At 29.3% G+C, this 16,659-nt stretch overlaps 2 protein-coding genes across 3 annotated transcripts in view; one reads left to right on the top strand and one right to left on the bottom strand.

The window, feature by feature from the left end:
- The first annotated feature begins 11,233 nt into the window (after nucleotides 1-11,233).
- LOC105636439 (putative cytochrome c oxidase subunit 6b-like) lies at nucleotides 11,234-13,549 on the top strand. Its single transcript, XM_037638179.2, has 5 exons — nucleotides 11,234-11,296; nucleotides 11,677-11,907; nucleotides 12,716-12,825; nucleotides 13,015-13,096; nucleotides 13,339-13,549. The coding sequence occupies exons 1-5, from the start codon at nucleotides 11,234-11,236 to the stop codon at nucleotides 13,390-13,392; spliced, it is 540 nt and encodes a 179-aa protein (XP_037494107.2). The 3' UTR covers nucleotides 13,393-13,549.
- A 542-nt stretch (nucleotides 13,550-14,091) lies between these two features.
- Nucleotides 14,092-16,659, bottom strand: part of LOC105636444 (uncharacterized protein At5g08430) — a 34,570-nt gene continuing 32,002 nt past the window's right edge. The window contains exons 9-11 of one of the 2 annotated variants that reach the window (XM_012219721.4): nucleotides 15,140-15,235; nucleotides 14,888-14,983; nucleotides 14,092-14,749 (exon numbers count right to left, since the gene is read on the bottom strand). In XM_012219721.4, the coding sequence (XP_012075111.1) occupies nucleotides 14,370-14,749; nucleotides 14,888-14,983; nucleotides 15,140-15,235 (572 nt within the window). In that variant the 3' untranslated portion in view covers nucleotides 14,092-14,369. Of the gene's footprint in view, nucleotides 14,750-14,887; nucleotides 14,995-15,139; nucleotides 15,236-16,659 lie in introns of both variants that reach the window. The other variant, XM_089716102.1, reaches the window with a different exon arrangement.

Here is a 16,659-nt window from a genome sequence, read left to right as displayed (position 1 = left end):
GTACTAACACTTTTATTATAAAATATGCTGAAAATTTTATTCATTTAATGCAAATCTCCAATTAAAAACATAAAAATAATTGTTTAAAGAAATAACACAAAAACATACTGTTACATTTGCATAGTTAATGGTATATCTCCATCAATTAGAATGGATTCTTAGACCTTTAATCAGCATTTGTTGCTATTCCAATTGCTGGATCCTGCAGAAAAACCGCATAATCTCTCTTTCATACTCATATATGGATCCAAGTCCATGGCCTCTCTCATGGCTTTAGTTAGAAAAAAATCGCGGAGTGGATCAGAAATTATGCTGGCACTTTTTCAAAATTCATGGTCATAATTTCACCGGACTTTGGAAGAATTTGATGTTTGGCTTCCTTTGAAGCGAAAAAAATGCGTATCTGAAAACCTAACGGAAATTATATTTTTGTTCATTTCAAGCAAGAGGAGCTACCAAATTTCTGCATTCTATCTAATAAATAAAATTCATTTGTGAATAAATTTTTAAATGTTCGGAATAAATTTAAAATTGAAAATTTATTGCTTTTGTTTTCTAAAATATTCTTAGCATAATAATTTTAGAAGGTTAAGAAGATGAATTGTTTTATCATAAAATTTTGGTTTATTTAGAATTCATAGTCATTCCATCTTTTCTAGTAGAAATTTGATTTTATTATATTCAAATCCATATAATTGAATTCTTAAAATTTTAAATTATTTTTTTAATACCAAAAATAAAAATTTGAACTTATAAATGAATCTCAAAAAATTATGCAGAATTCATTTATTCCAAATAAGGGTCGATATTCCAACAAGATCATGGTATAATTTCATGATTTTTCATACATAATAACTCAACCAAAATCCATTTGGAGCACTAGATATACATTCTTGAGTAAAAATGCTATTTTCTAAGACATAACCATACTTTTTTTATATTTTTAATTAAAAGCACTTTTATTTATTTAATTTAATTCGATAAAATAATGAATAATTAATTCATAATATTTTACATCTAATTTGAACCACAAATCTCCATGAAATGCCAAGAAAAACCCATAAAACCTTAGAAAGCAAAATTGGAGCTACTGCGGTTGGCGTCGAAATGAGTCCAATGAGACAGGCCAACCTGCAAAACGATAATTAATCCTTTCCAGACGACACGGCGACTTACCAGCCTACTCCGCCACATGACCTTCTCTGCACGCCGAACGTCAAAGGCGACATGACATACAACCTACCTGAATGAAGCTCGCCTATGCACTCAACTCATCAGCCTCCTTTCGACGTATGTCATGTCCTTTAAGTCCACCTATCCAAACCATAAAGAATAGTATCTTTCTTTGACAGGTCTCCGCGGTTTGATGCTTTTTCTTTTTTTTTTTCCCTCTTTTCCTGGAGATAAATAAATATTAGTCATAAAAATTAAAATAAATTTAATAGTACCAATTTCATTGGTCTTTTTCACTAATATAAAGAAAAAATCATTATTCTTATGAGCTCAATTAATTCCATTACATATCAAAATAATAAGTTCTGATCATAAAGTTTTTAGTATTAAACTCCAGCTTGGGATCAACATAAAATGAAGGTAAGGACCCTAACGAATGTTGTGTTGGCTTTACGGGTTGCGAGCGGAGAAATAGCATATACTGATACTGAATAAATATATTTATTGTATTTTTCTATTCTTGTAAATAGTGAATGTAATTAGTTAGCTAAAATTAAATATTTGTAGCCAAGGAGTATATGTACAGTTGTAAAAAACAAAACAATCAACTCATTTTTCAATGAGAAATATTTTGCTCTTTCATACTTTTACTCTTTCATCGTTTTCTCTTTCTAAAACTAACATGGTATCAGAACTTGAATTGATGGCTTTTTTCTATCGCCAATCGATTTTCTTATTTCCTTTTGCATTTGATTTATTAATCAATTCTTCTTGATTGATTTCATTTCCCGAAATTGAGTTCATTCTAATTGAAATTAACAGTTTTAATTTTCAATTAGGATTTCACTTTCTTTCTTCTCAAATTGAAATTGTTCTATTTCTTCAATTAGCAATCGAGTTTGTTTCTTATCAAATCGAAATTATTCTATTTCTTCAATAACAATCGAAATTGTTACTTAGAAGCAATCTTTTATTTTGGCGGTTTCCATCAGAAATAAGCTAGGGTTTTTGGATGGGACTATAGGAAGCCTTCACAAGAATCATTGGATTGTGATGCATAGTAAGATGTAATAGTTTGATGGTTGCTTAGCTTCTTCAATTAGTTTCATCTCCAATAGATTCGAGAGTTTTCTATTTTGAAGAAGAAAATCAAATTTGGGAGAAACTTAATAAGAGGTTTTCATAGCCAAAATGGTTCACGAGTTTGATAGGTTCTATTTTTATAGTATTTTAATATGATTTTTATTAGAATATTCAGCATCTTTTTATTACTTTAGCTAGCTTTTAGTAATTCTTTCTTTAACCTTATTTCACTTCATTTGAGAGGTTTTATGAGATTTTATTAGGAGATCAATCAAAATTTTGCAAAAAGGAAGATTGGAGCTGGAGAAAGAAATAGAATTGTGTCTAGGCAGTGGAGAACACGGGTTGCTCGTGTTGCATAACACGCCCATGTTCTCTAAAATTGATAAATTTATATTTGGGTGAGATCTGCACCAAGCTTGTGCTATGTGCCAAGCCTGGAACGTTTTTCTTGTTTAAGTCTACATGGGACCTACCTTATCGAGTTCTAATCTTATTTGGCCACTTGGGAAACCCAAAGGAGATACAAGACTAAATCTCTTTCCTATTGAGATTTTATTTCTTCCTCAATAAGTTAGGTGATTTTCTTAATTAGACTCGAAGACACCCTGAACAGTCTTTATAAAGAGAGATCTCTACGTTTATTCATTATTCCATATTTCATTCTCTACATCATTTTTCTCTTTACAAACTTCAAACAATCAAGTTAGAGACCAAGATTCAAGGAAGCAATATAAGTCATTCGTCAACTAGTTTTTATTTTTAAACTCTCCTTGTTTTATTTTTATTATTCATGTTGTTTATGAGAATAGTTACAAGTGTATTTGGGTTTAAAATATTTACTATGTTGAACTAAACTTTTATACTAGGGATTAGATGTAGATTAATTTCGATTCCAACTTATAAAGTTAGATTTGTATGTCATTGTTCATAATATAATTTATTATTGTGTTTAATGCTTCCAAGGAGAATTTCTCCATTAGATTGATTTATTTCATTAATCACTATAGGTTTTTTATATGCAAAAGGTAACAAATTTCATGGGAATAATAACTTGATAGGGAAGCTATATGGTCTGATTCATAGGAGGTTTTTATCAACTAATCATAGATCTTAATGATTTAATTCGTATTTAGTTACATTATTGGGAGAGAGATAATTGAAATGGGTTAAAACAACTAATAAATATCGAGAGAGCTTATTAGTGATTTTAGGATTATGTCTTCTATCTGGAACAATTAAAATAGATTCAAACTAATGGAATAAATTTGATAGAATTAAATGAAGTCAAATTTCTCAATAGCTTTTATCCTTTGAATTTTTTAAATTACTTTGCTTGACTTTCTTTAATTAATCTTTTAATTTACTTCTTTTAATTGAATTTTGCAAACAATTTCCTTAATTGTCATTTAAATAATAATATACTAAAACCATTTTGCTATTTGGTATGCAATCCTCGTGGCTTGATATCATTTGTTGCGATTTTATATACTTGTGAATTTTCCTATCAGAGTTTGCCATCTATAACATCTTCTCTCAAATATTATCTAAAGAAACCTAGATGAGGTCCACGTCCCTTATCTCAAACAAAGAATTGTATGGAGGTTTCTTGCATTTTAGCATGACACAATCACATAGTTAAATGATCATGAACAAAAGTATATGCAAAAGATTAGTGTCCCATAAGCCAACTAGAAACCACGTTTAGTTCATGCCTTTTATTTCTAAGTTTTTGTATTCTTCTCTCTTTATCAAAAAGAGATCACCATATTTGTTGTCTTGTTACTAAATTTATGTATTGTTCAAATTTCCTTTCCTTTTATTTTATTTTTTTTTTTATTTTTTTTATTTTTCTCGTGTGCTTTTCTCTAAAAGATGCAAAATGGTCCCCAAAATCATAACTTTATCACCATATAAAAATAATACCCATTAATGGAAACTTAGAAAGGAATTTCATAAATGCAAAATATTTCTTGCACAGTTTTTTCTATTTCAAAACACATGTATGTGCTTATTTAAGAGAAATGATTTGATTTTACATTTCCATCATCTAAATGACTTGCAATTGTATTATATACGTAATTCTAATCTTCAAACATGTGCATTGATGCCATATGAGAACTAGCTAGCTTTATGTTTGTTATTATAGACATAGATTAAGAAGAGGTCATTAATGAATTTACTATTGGTGAATCAAATGATGAATGCATACCTGATACGTGCAAAAATAGCACTGTTCTAAAATGATTATTTTGCTACACAGGTTAAAGTAAAATAAAAGGAGAAAATCCTCCCCAGATTAATAGGTTCTCCTGAATTGATATAATTACCCAGAAAAAAGGTTTTTGTATATAGACATAATAAAAAATAAAACTATAAAAAATAAGTTGCATAAAAGCCTGATGAATGTTTGCAATCAATCAAGTTAACGTTATAGAAAATCAAGTGAATATTGCAAGCTATGTAACGTGATTTTAGGAAAAATACTCGGTAAAAAAGATAATGGTAAAGATAACATTATAATCTAATAGTAGTTTGAAATTATCTATTAAAAAATTATGATAAAAAAAATAAAAAATAAAAAATAATAAAATATTACTTGAACTAGGCCTCGCATATCTTGTGCGCACCACTGGTTTACATAAGGACTGGACTTTTGACAAAATTTTTGTGCGCATGAACTTAACCCCTTTCTACACCTTTTAACAACCTAATATCAATGCACATAGATAAACAACTCTAAGATCTCTCAAACAAGCAATGTGAGAACTTTTGAAACACACTACTCTTCCTTTTTGTGTATGGCATCACCGCTCCCTTATCAAAAAAAGACAGGATTAACCAAGACTCACTTGTAACAATCCCCATATATTTCAAAAGAATTTATAGAAAATTAGCTTGTTGGGTTAAAAGCATAGGTATAAATATTTTTCAAATTTATTATCTTCAAGACTCTGAATCTGAATCAGATCGAGACTGATAAGTCATAACATATAGAGCCCATGTGAAGTATGTTTTATGAACCAAAACTCTTTGTTGTATGTTAGAGGTCTTATCAATCTCGTTAAAACTCGAACCGAAGTAATTCTAGTCACAAGAGTAAAAATATTAAAATAGTCAACAACTGATTTTTTTTTTTTTTTTCTGAGCAAAACATTTTGCAACTAATCTAGCTTTGTATTTTTCAATAGATCCATCTGATTTGTATTTTCTTTTAAAAATCCATTTACAACCAATAAGTTTAGCTCCTAGAGGTAAAGCTATTAAAAATTATTTTCAAAAGGAATTTCTTTCCTTTTCCTTTTTCTCATATCCTCATTAAAATTTTCAAAATAAATTGTTCAGGTGCATGAGAAATATTATCAATTTTTAATTAAAAATATTTTTTAAAAATTCAGCATTTTTTTTTGTCTCAATTGTAGTGTTGTAATCGAGTGTCACTCTTCAAAACAAGAAATCTATATGTAGCACTATATTCAACATAACCAATAAACAGACAATTAGAAGTTTTAAAACTAATCTTTCTTTTCTTCGAATCAGGAAGCATTACCTTAGTCAGACATATTTATTATTATATGTCTCTCCAAGGCTTCCTTAGTAGTTTCATTTCTCTGTTGAGCCATATTTAAATCATTCTGAAAATTAGAACATTGGATTCGAAGATTCCTCATTTGCTCTTTCACCATAGCATTGGCACTTACAAGCTACATTTGGAAACCACCAATTTTAGTCAAAAAAAAAGGAGAGAAAAAGAAGAAAGAAAGTGAATGATAAAAATTATGCACATACCACAAAAAGATAACAAGAAGGGCGGGTCTCCTTGGCGGAGTCCTCGTTATGGAAAAAAAATACCTCTTTAGGTTTACCATTAATGAGCAAAGAATAAGAGGCAGAAGAAACACAACTTATAATAATATTAACCCATTTAGTATTAAGCCCTAAACGAGTTAAAACATTACTCAGAAAATGTCACTCCACCCTATCATATGCTTTACTCATATCCAACTTTAAAGTAAAGAGGCCCCGACCTTTAGTTTTATTTTTCATATAATGAAAATTCTCAAAGGCAATTAGAGCATTATCTATAATTAGACGATCAGGGACAAAAGCAGATAGGGTAGTACTTAGGGTAGTACTAATAATATCCGGGAGAATTAGTTTAAGCCTTTTAGCAAGAACTTTAGTTACTAACTTAAAGACCATATTACAAAAGATTAATAGGCCTATAATCTTTAGTCATCTTAGGATTTTTTGTTTTGGGGATAAGAATTATGAAAGTATGATTCAAAAAAGTAGGAGAACAACCATCATTAAGGATAGAGGACTTTATTTTCAACATCAGTGCCTACAACATGCCAAAAGGATTGAAAAAATAGGGGAGATATGCCATCGGGGCTTGGCACTTTGGAAGGATGCATTTGTTTGAGTGTGAACCTCACCTCATCCCGTGAAAAAGGTTTAAGGAGTTAATCATTCATCTCGGCTATAATCTTCTTTTCTACAGTTTTTAGAAAATCATTGTAATCTAGAGTAACTGCAGTGATAAAAAGATCAATAAAGTACTCCCTCATAACCCAAGCAATATCATCCTCCTCCTCAAAAATCCTCCCTGACTCATCCTCAATTTTTGAAATTGTATTTCTTTTCCTCCTGAAGGTCACCTTAGAATGGAAGAAAGAGGTATTTCTATCCCCTTCTTTAAGCCATAACATTCTAGAACCCTGAGCCCATATACTCTCTTCCCTGGCGAGAAGCTCTTTTAACTGAATCTCCAATTGCCTTTGTTTCTCAATACAATCAGTTGTCTATGGTAATTTTTTTAACAAAGCCATTTCATTCCGCAAGGATAGCAACTGAGAAGTAACATTACCGAAATAACTATTGTTCCAGGGTTTAAGATCGAAACTGCACTTAGTTGTCTTAGCCTCCAACGAAGATGCTCATGACCGGTGGGAGAACACCACGACTCTTCTACCATCTGATTACACATCGGCTCCCGAAGCCACATCTGCTCAAATTTGAAAATTTTCCTCCGTCTACCTTTCTTCCGAACAGGTCTAGAAATTTGATGGGACTATGATCCAAATGTTGCCAAACCAAATGCTCTATAGTAAACCAAGAAAACAATGAAACCCACTCACACTACCAACAAGTCTGTCAAGCCTTTCTTGTATATTATTTGCTCCCCTTTGCCCGTTGTTTCAAGTAAATGGGTACCCAAAAAATCCCAAATAATCCAAATTACACAATTCCAGAGCTGCCCGAAAATTAACCATTTACCTCGCATCTTTCCTTCTACCTCCTTGCTTCTCAGCCTGGAATAAGACTTCATTGAAATCGCCCCCTACCACCCAAAGCATCTTCGATTATCTTTCAAGACTTGTAGAAGATCCCAAGAAAGAGCCAGATTAGAAGCCTCAGGCCAACCATAGAACCCTGTATATCGCCATTGTTGGTTGATCTCTATATCAATATGGTGTTGTAAATAAGAAATCAACAACACATCCATGTTCTCACTCCACGTAAGACTCAGCCCCCTTTTCCTATCCTCAGCAAAATCACATGAAACATCAATACCATTCGAAAAGCCACAGTTACCTCTAACATTTCACATTTCAATTTACGTTAATTTTATTTCCATGAGAAATACGAAATCAGGACCTTCAAGCTACAGCAACTTTCTCAGATGATGAATTGCATGGGGGTTCCCAAGCCACCTATACTTCTAGATCAATAAAGTGATGGCATCCGGCAGGGTTGTGTAGCAACCTCGGCCGATATGTCAACATTTGAATCAGTATCAACCACACTCACACCTCTGTACCTTTTCTGACAGACACCACCTTACTCTGAATCAATCTCCATATCCATTCGTTAGTATTCAACTTATGCTTTCCTTGCAAGCCGGTCAAACAAACCTCAGTCACCTTAGGACGGACTCGTCGAGCTTTTCGTTTCCATGAAGAGAGAGCAGGAGATAGTGGTTTCGGGAGGGACAATGGTTGATTATCCGCTAAATTACAAGAAGGCTGGTGAGTATAAGAAGTTTGTTTTGTCTTAGGAGAAAGGCTTGATCTAAGCTCAGAATTCATATTCACACACAACTGAGCTTCTAGTCGAGATACAGGGCTAACAATATTATCAACTAGTTGAAAACCGCGCACATGAGTATTTAAATATTATTTTATTAATTATTATAGTTGATTATATTATTATTTTTTATAAACTATTACACATTGTCAAATTCTTAGTTAGAACAATTAAAAATAATAATTGAAATAATTAATAATGGTTCAAAATGATTTGTAATAAAACGACTATAACATTGTTTGCAATAGCATAATCTTGTAAATCTATAATATTGTAATCAGGTTTCTTTATCAAAATAACCCCACAGTGGAAGAAGTACCATATGCTGAAATTTGCAAAAGATGATTGAAAAAACTTGGTAAATTTCATTATTAAAGATATTTAGATACTTGGAATTAATTTTAAATAATAAAAAGGGAGAATCTAGGAAATAAAATTATGTAGAAGAAATTTTCAAATATGAGAAATACATAACCGGGTAATTATACAAATATAAAAATGAAACTTAAATTATATTGGATTTGATGAAAAAAAAAATAGATATTGAAATTTTTATTGAAAATTATAAATTCATGTTTTACATTGATTTTACAGAAAACAAACAATGCAATAATGCAAAGGTTTTGCTAGGGATGATTTGTTCAGCAAATCATTTTAGTTATTTTCTATTATATCTAGTTATTTTCTATTAACATTAAATAAATTTAAAAAATAGATTAACCAATTAAAATATATAGATAAATGAAAGAATAATTTTTATTTTTATATATAAATGAAGGAATAATTTTTATTTTTTTAGATATAGGATGCAAATAGATTTATAATTAGATAAAAATTATCTAGTTGTTTAATAATATGTTATTATAGATCGTAAATAGATATGTAGGTAGACTTATACTTAAATATTAACACTTACCTGATTATTTTCTATTGATATTAAATAAATTTAAAAAATAAATTAATAAACTAAAATATATAGATTAATCAACAAATAATATTTAATTTTAATAGATATAAAACGTAGTAGTAACGCCAAAAAAAGAAAGTACAATAAAAATAAAGTTTACTTTAATAAATATGTTATAGTGTATATATATATATATATATATATATATATATATATATATATATATATATATAAGGAATTGGCAAAGTTATTGGCATTCCCCACCACGAAACAAAACACCAAAGTCATTTTTTTTTTTTCTTTGCTTAAAATTTGCTTGAATGTAGATAGATGTAATCAGACTTGAAGTTAAATACTAACACATGAATACAAAAAAAAAAAAAAATAGTAATTATATAGTTATTTTCTTTTAATATTAAATAAATTCTAGAAAATAAGTTTATCAATTACAAATATAAATAAATGGAGAACTAAATTTTAATTAGCATATAGATATATTTTTTATATCGAAAATAATTATAAAGTGCAGTAATATGGATTAAAATAAATTGAGTAAAGATGCAACTACTAAGTTTTTTTTTTATCTTCGTCATCCTCGTGTCTTGATGTTTGTTGGTTGTTTACTGTAAGTTTTTATACTATACATAACCTTATTATGATCAGCTTTAATTGTCTCATTCCTTCTTGCCTTAATGTCTCAAGATTACCAAAATCTCAGGACCAAAATTTACTATCAGTAAATGAAACCAAAATTGAAAGAGTAACAAATAATAAAATAAAAATTTTAAATTGTAAAAGTAGAAGATAAAAATAAAGAACTCATAAAAGTAAAAAAAAAAAAAAAATATTAAACTGCAAAAACAGATGATAATAAAATATTGAATTGCAAAAGAAAAAGAAAAAACAAGTAAATATCTCGAAACCAAACCAAAATACGAAGAACTCATAAAAATATAGTTATACGCTTGAATATATATATAGAGGTTTACGGCTATGGATAAGAAAAAACTTAAAAATTTGTAAATCTATAATTATCTATATATAAATTTAAAATTTTAGTTGAATTAAATTAAGTGGGTAAATGAGGTTAGATTTAAAAATTATCACTAATTAAAAATAAGATAAAATTTTCAATTAAATAAAAAAATAAGAAAAAAACTTAAAACTTTTTTTAAAAAAATAGAATATTAAATAAATTGAATACAGTTAAAATTTCTCTTCATTTCTGCTTTTATATATATATATATATATATATATATATATATATATATATATATATATTCTATGAGGTTGGGGAATGTCAGGTACGGTGGAAATTGATTGAGTACGTACTTGGGCTTGTTGGGTAATTATGGGGAATATATATACGATTTGATTATGTCCACATTTGATTGATACAACTACTTAACCTTTTATCATTTTATATTCAATATAATCCGGCTCTAGTTTTTGACATTTATGTCCACATTATCCTTTAATTTATTTTTATTTCTATCAATTACTATTTTTTAATTTTAATAAAAAATCATCTTTGTTATTTTTATTCAGTGAATACTTTCTTATTATATAATAAATCAATTTTATAAATTATTATAAATTTCTTTTTCAATTTTTAGATTTATGAATTTTGATGAAAAGAACGTGATTACAGAAAAAAAAAATCAAATAGAAGTAAATATTTAACTAATTATTAATTATTTTTATAATTTTATTTATTTTTTAAAATAATGACAAAAATCACTCTTAGTAAATAATAAAAAAAATTATAAATCAAATAACAAGTACATATAATTCACATTCTTAAATAGCAGTAAATTATAAGTGAAAGGATTATAATGCGTTCATCCCTCAATAATCACTGGCGGAATAATTAAGAAAATAAAAAGAATAGTTACAAAACCACCGTAAAGCCTAATACACACGTTAACATTCCCTTTCATTGCCACGTGGATGCACAAGTGTCGCTTCCATCGCAACTATATGTATTCAACTCCCATTCACCTACAGGAAGCAGTCGGTCAGGCAAAGTCTAATGATATTTATGTAACTAAGTTCAGTTTTTTTATTTTTAAATTAAAAAATCATATATTTTTGCTATTTTTTAAAAGAAAATAAGTATTGCTGAGAAATCAGTTTATTTTAAATGCTTGTAACATTCGTGATTTTTAAAAGTAATAAATATTTTTTTCATATTTATTTTTTTATATATAATCAATAATTATAATTTCAATTTAATGATTTTATTAGGAAATTATTATTAAATTAAAAATAATATAATTTATTTATTTAATAATTTATTATAACTTAGATGAATTTAAAATTTTTTTTGAAGGACATGAAATTACAAATATGATAAATCTACGAAACAAAGGTAGTATTTATCTTTTCTCTTTATATTCCTATTTTTATCACTCTTCATATAGATATTATTTAAAGGAGGCATTTTTATTGAGAGAGAGAGAGAGAAGAGAGGTGAGGGAAAAATGTCAAGTGTAGGAGCACAGGTAGAACCCCATGAGAAGATGAGAGCAAGAGATGTAAATAAGGTGGCAAGAGGAGAACAAGCTCCCAAGCCTCCCCATCAATATGGTCATATTGACAAGACTCCTTCCCCTCCAATCCACAATAAATACCCCCATCAAATAAATAACAAGGTACTTTTATTTTTTAATTTCTATGCATATTTTCCTGTTTTGCTAAGTGGACTCAACTAGAAATTAGCTTCTATCTATCTATTAATCAAATTGTTAGATTCAAAAAAAAAAAAAAATGAAGAGGAGGAAAGAAGATAATTAATTAGTAAATTACTATCATAATATTAATTAATTAATTTGAGATTTATTTGATGTTGCTATTCATAATTAACTTTACAAGTTAGTTTCATTATTTGCTAAAATTTCTTAATTCAGGTTGATTTTAGTTGTTATAGCACTTGAATTAGTTGGCTCTGATAAGTTATTATTTTTTTAAGGGTACAATTGTCATCATTTTGCTATATATGTTTCATTGATGTTTCTTTTATTAAATATTTAAAATATTTTTTGATAAAATATCTTAATATATTAATTTATCAAATTATTATTAAAAATTGGAAGGGTAGAAGTGCAGTCGTCAATAGTTTAGAATCCATGATGGGAAGATGTGCGATGTGGATTTACTTAACTAAAAGGTTAGTACTAACTTATTATTAGATAGTTAATTAGTTTGTCACCCTTGTATGCCCTTTGTTTATTTGATATGTAGTTAACGGGGTATTTTAGTTTTATTTAAATACATTCTTAAAAAAATTATTTTCAATACATTAATAATGTTCCCCTATTGTTTGAAATTCTAATATGATTCTACGTTTTAGAAGATCTTGGATATCAATTTAATTTAATCAATTTACTTTTTTGAATGGTACTTGATCAATTTATTGGGAATTAATTAAACAATGAGCTGAATTTTATTATATACATATAGGAGAATGAAGAGGAAGGATGGGTAGAGGCAGGAACAGCGCCGGCGGATGTACGTTTTCCGACCACGAACCAAACACGACACTGCTACACCCGATACCTTGAGTACCACAAGTCAGTATCTTTTATTTTGTATTATCATTATTATTCTTAATTTTTTATAATCATTAATTAGCAAACTCAATTAATTAATTTTAAAAGCTAAATTTATTTATCTATTGACCTGGATGTAATAATTATTAGATTATTAAGATCTTTTAAATTAATATAATAATAATTAATCGCCATTAATTTGTTGATTAGGTGCATCAAAGAGAAGGGCAAAGATGCTACTGAGTGTGAGAAGTTTGCAAAGTATTATCGCTCGTTTTGTCCAGATGAATGGGTGAGGAATTAAGGTAATGAAATGGTGTTACAAGCTCTGGATATTATATATAGTTTGGGTATAATTAATGCTAATATTTGATTTCTTTTAATATAAATATAAATTTAATAAATTATAAAATATGATTTTTATATAAGGTTGAGGTTATAATCGCTAAATTCTAAATTTTTTACTTTTTTTATTTTCAATTAACTTTAAATCCGTTTCTATCTTTTTTTTTTTTTTTTAATTTCTGTGTGCAGATTGAAAGGTGGAATGACCAGAGAGAAAATGGAACTTTTGCCGGGCCAATTTAGGAATTTAAAATAATATATATAAGAGAAAGAAGAGAGAGGGAGAGATTAGTGAAATTAATTTTTCGTGTCTATTTAGTATGGTCCAAGATTTATTCTTGTTTAGTAACTTTTTTTTTTTCTTTACCTCAAAAATATAATTATGATTTCCATTCCAGCATATTACGATGATGGTATATAGTTATTAGTGCTGTGTATTTTTTTATATTGAAGACGGTATTTGGTTAAAATTTTTAGTATTAAGTAACATAACGTTCGAACAATTACCGACCATTCGAACAGCTAAACTGTTACTAAAAAGATAACAAAACAGTTAATTTTATCGAACAAGCTCGAAGCATTAATGATAATACAATAATGGCTTATCTTTTCCTTCTTTTCTTTTTTATAAATAAGGAGAATATAGCTCATAATAATTACTTATATATATATATATATATATATGTGTATCCTTTTTTTCATTATTTTTGGTAAGCAAAATTCACACATAATGTTAAAAAAGTTAAAAAGTGTATTTGATATAAGTAGACTTCCATGTGAATTTTGCTTTCGTAATAATGCTTGATTCTATAAAGTTTTATTCTCTCAAGAAATTGGCCTAAAAAATTGGCCAATTTATTGAATTTGAATAATCCAATAAAAGGATTGGCGATCTCTTCTATTCAATTTTAACCGAAAAGTTCCATTGACAAAAAAAAAAAAAAAAAAAAAAAGGAGCAATGAATTACATTCGAATCAATAAGATCCTTAAATGTACAAACAGGCAGGCCCCAAGAGTTTGAAGTTGGAAAAACGGAAGTCTCAAAAGTCTCCCAGCATACAGATCAGATTTAGGCCACGGAATCTCTTCAATTGGTATTTCTTCACATTTCTAGCTTATTCGGAAAATTGTTTATTCCGTCCTGCAAGCTGTACAAGGGCACTGTAAATGTGAAAAACCGCATACAACAACAACAACAAACCTCAAGAAGAAGCTGCCTCTAATTGACGCGAGAAGTCCGAGGAAGAATGTCACTCAGTAATACAGCTTCTCTTGGGCTCTGTCCCATCATCCATATCTTGAAACCTGGAGGAAAGTAATCGGCATCGTTCCAACGTTTCAAAGAATTAATTGAGAATGGACCTTGTACTTCTCCCTGGGGATCCGTGTAATACCATACATAACTTGCCAGGTCATAATGAAGAGCCTCGGAGACATTTGAATCTTCATTTTCATCATCATCATCATCATCACTCAAATCAATCACTTGGACATTTATTCCGCCTCGAGAATGCTGTTGTGTATTCATAGGCTGCGTCTTATCATTGCTACCGCAAGATATCTCTGTTGGTTGCTTTTGTGGAGCATCAAGCTGACAATCTGTAACAAAGTTATAAGATGTCAGTGAAATAAAGAATCAAGGAGTTATCATTTTATTGAAGGATGATTGAATCCATTTCTACATTCTAGATCTTGTTCTTTTTAGAACAAAGCAAATCACTAGGAAATCCATCCCACCTCGAGAATGCTCTTGTGCATTCACAGGCTGCAATTTGCAATTGCTATCGCAAGATATATCAGTTGGTTGCTTTTGCTGAGCATTGAGCCGACAATCTGTAACAAAGCTACAAGAAGTCAATAAAATAAAGAATCAAGGAGTTGTCATGTTATTGAAAGATTGAAACATATTGCAGTATGTGTAAACTCTCTTTCAAGATTTTAGGGCTTATTCTTTGCAGAACAAAGCAATCGAATGGATATCCATCTCACCTTGAGAATGCTCTTGAGCATTCATAGGTTGCATTTTACTATTGCTGTCACAAAATACTTCATTTGGTTGCTTTTCCTGAGCATCAAGCCAATAATCTGTAACAAAGTCACAAGATGTCAGTGAAATAAAGAATCAATGATTTCTCATCCGAGAATCACTTATTTTTGCTGTTCAAATTCGGGTTCAGGTTGGTTTAAATATGGTTCCGACTTCACACAAAAATAATCCAAACCTCTGACTAACCTAATCTGACCCAAATGGTTTAATGACAATCAACATAATTCGGGAAGGGCCAAATACATGTTGGTCGGATTGGGTCAAACATGTACATATTAACATGAGGCAAATATCGAACTAGTTCCAATTGTTTTATCAGATTCTGTATATCTAATGAAATAGAATTAAACTTAAAAACTCATTTGAGAAATTTGAAGTTCTAATATCTATGTATCAATTTATATAATAGTAACCAAGCAAAGTAGGCAAATCTCCAAGAAAAACCAGATTTCAAACCTTATCATTAACCATTAAGACAAAAGATATCAGAATAAATAACTAAGAAATAAATTTTTAAAAAAATGCAGAAAAAGCTTATCAGCATAAATTATAGATAAAACATTATTTCTACCTAACATAAAAAATCAATGACTGCAATATGGGTTTCAAGAATTTAATTGAAGAAACATATTTGACAAGAATAGAAAAAGTAAAATTAAGAGAAGCCTTCAGAGCTTAATGTTTTACAGTTAGGGAAAAAACATTCACAACTACTTCTGGTAACTGAAGCTGTGTTTTAGGTAATAGTTTTTTGAAAGAGTGGATCGGGAGTCACTTGCGGTACAGACAATGAAACAAGTATCACTTCTGGTACAGACAATAAAACAAGTTTCAACTGAAAACGCGTCACTTCACAAAGAATCTGACCCGTTTTTACATAGAATGATGCAAAACTGCAAATTAAGTGTTAATTTTTCAGTTGGATCAGGTAATCCGGGTGAATAGAATATTTTTGAACATCCCTGGTATAAATTCCATTTCAAAATTCTTGTTAGCTGCAGAACAAAGTGATAAAACATATGAAACAGAAGAAATGCATGTCATTGTAGAGGTAACCCAAAGGGCCAGTTCTGAAGCAGACAAGAAGCCTCAAAAGGGGTAGATTGTTTCCAACTCCAGTTCCGGTATCATGGGGACTCTATGCTGGGTTTAGAAACAGGCTAAATTCAAGTTTTTTGCCTTTTATTTTTAATACTTTATGCTTGAACCAGAACCAGCCCTCGGCCAGCTCTAATTACTGACACATTAAGATATATGGTACACGGATTATCACAGGATTCAAATACCAAAGAAACAACACTTCACAAATAGAAGGATAAGAACCCTCAGAAGTAGGGCTTTTCAGTTCGGGTGAATCGGGCCCAAAGGATTGTTTTACTTCGTCAAATCTAATGAATGTTGCTTCTCAATTTCACGTTTTAAGGAACTCTATCAAATATATCATGATGCAAATTGGGTCCAA

Source organism: Jatropha curcas, chromosome 11 (assembly GCF_041381405.1).
Source record: "Jatropha curcas cultivar XTBG-Jc1 chromosome 11, XTBG_Jcur_1.0, whole genome shotgun sequence".
NCBI classification, from domain to species: Eukaryota; Viridiplantae; Streptophyta; class Magnoliopsida; order Malpighiales; family Euphorbiaceae; genus Jatropha; species Jatropha curcas.
Note: the sequence above shows the minus strand (reverse complement) of the source record. Positions and strands in the feature narration are given on the sequence as shown.

Excerpts from the sequence above, each read along its gene's own strand:
- LOC105636439 (XM_037638179.2), top strand. The coding sequence starts at position 11,234 with ATGTATTCAACTCCCATTCACCTACAGGAAGCAGTCGGTCAGGCAAAG. Across the intron at positions 11,297-11,676 it reads CAAAGTCTAATGATATTTAT|ATATTATTTAAAGGAGGCAT; the intron begins GTAACTAAGTTC and ends CTCTTCATATAG. Across the intron at positions 11,908-12,715 it reads CCCATCAAATAAATAACAAG|GAGAATGAAGAGGAAGGATG; the intron begins GTACTTTTATTT and ends ATATACATATAG.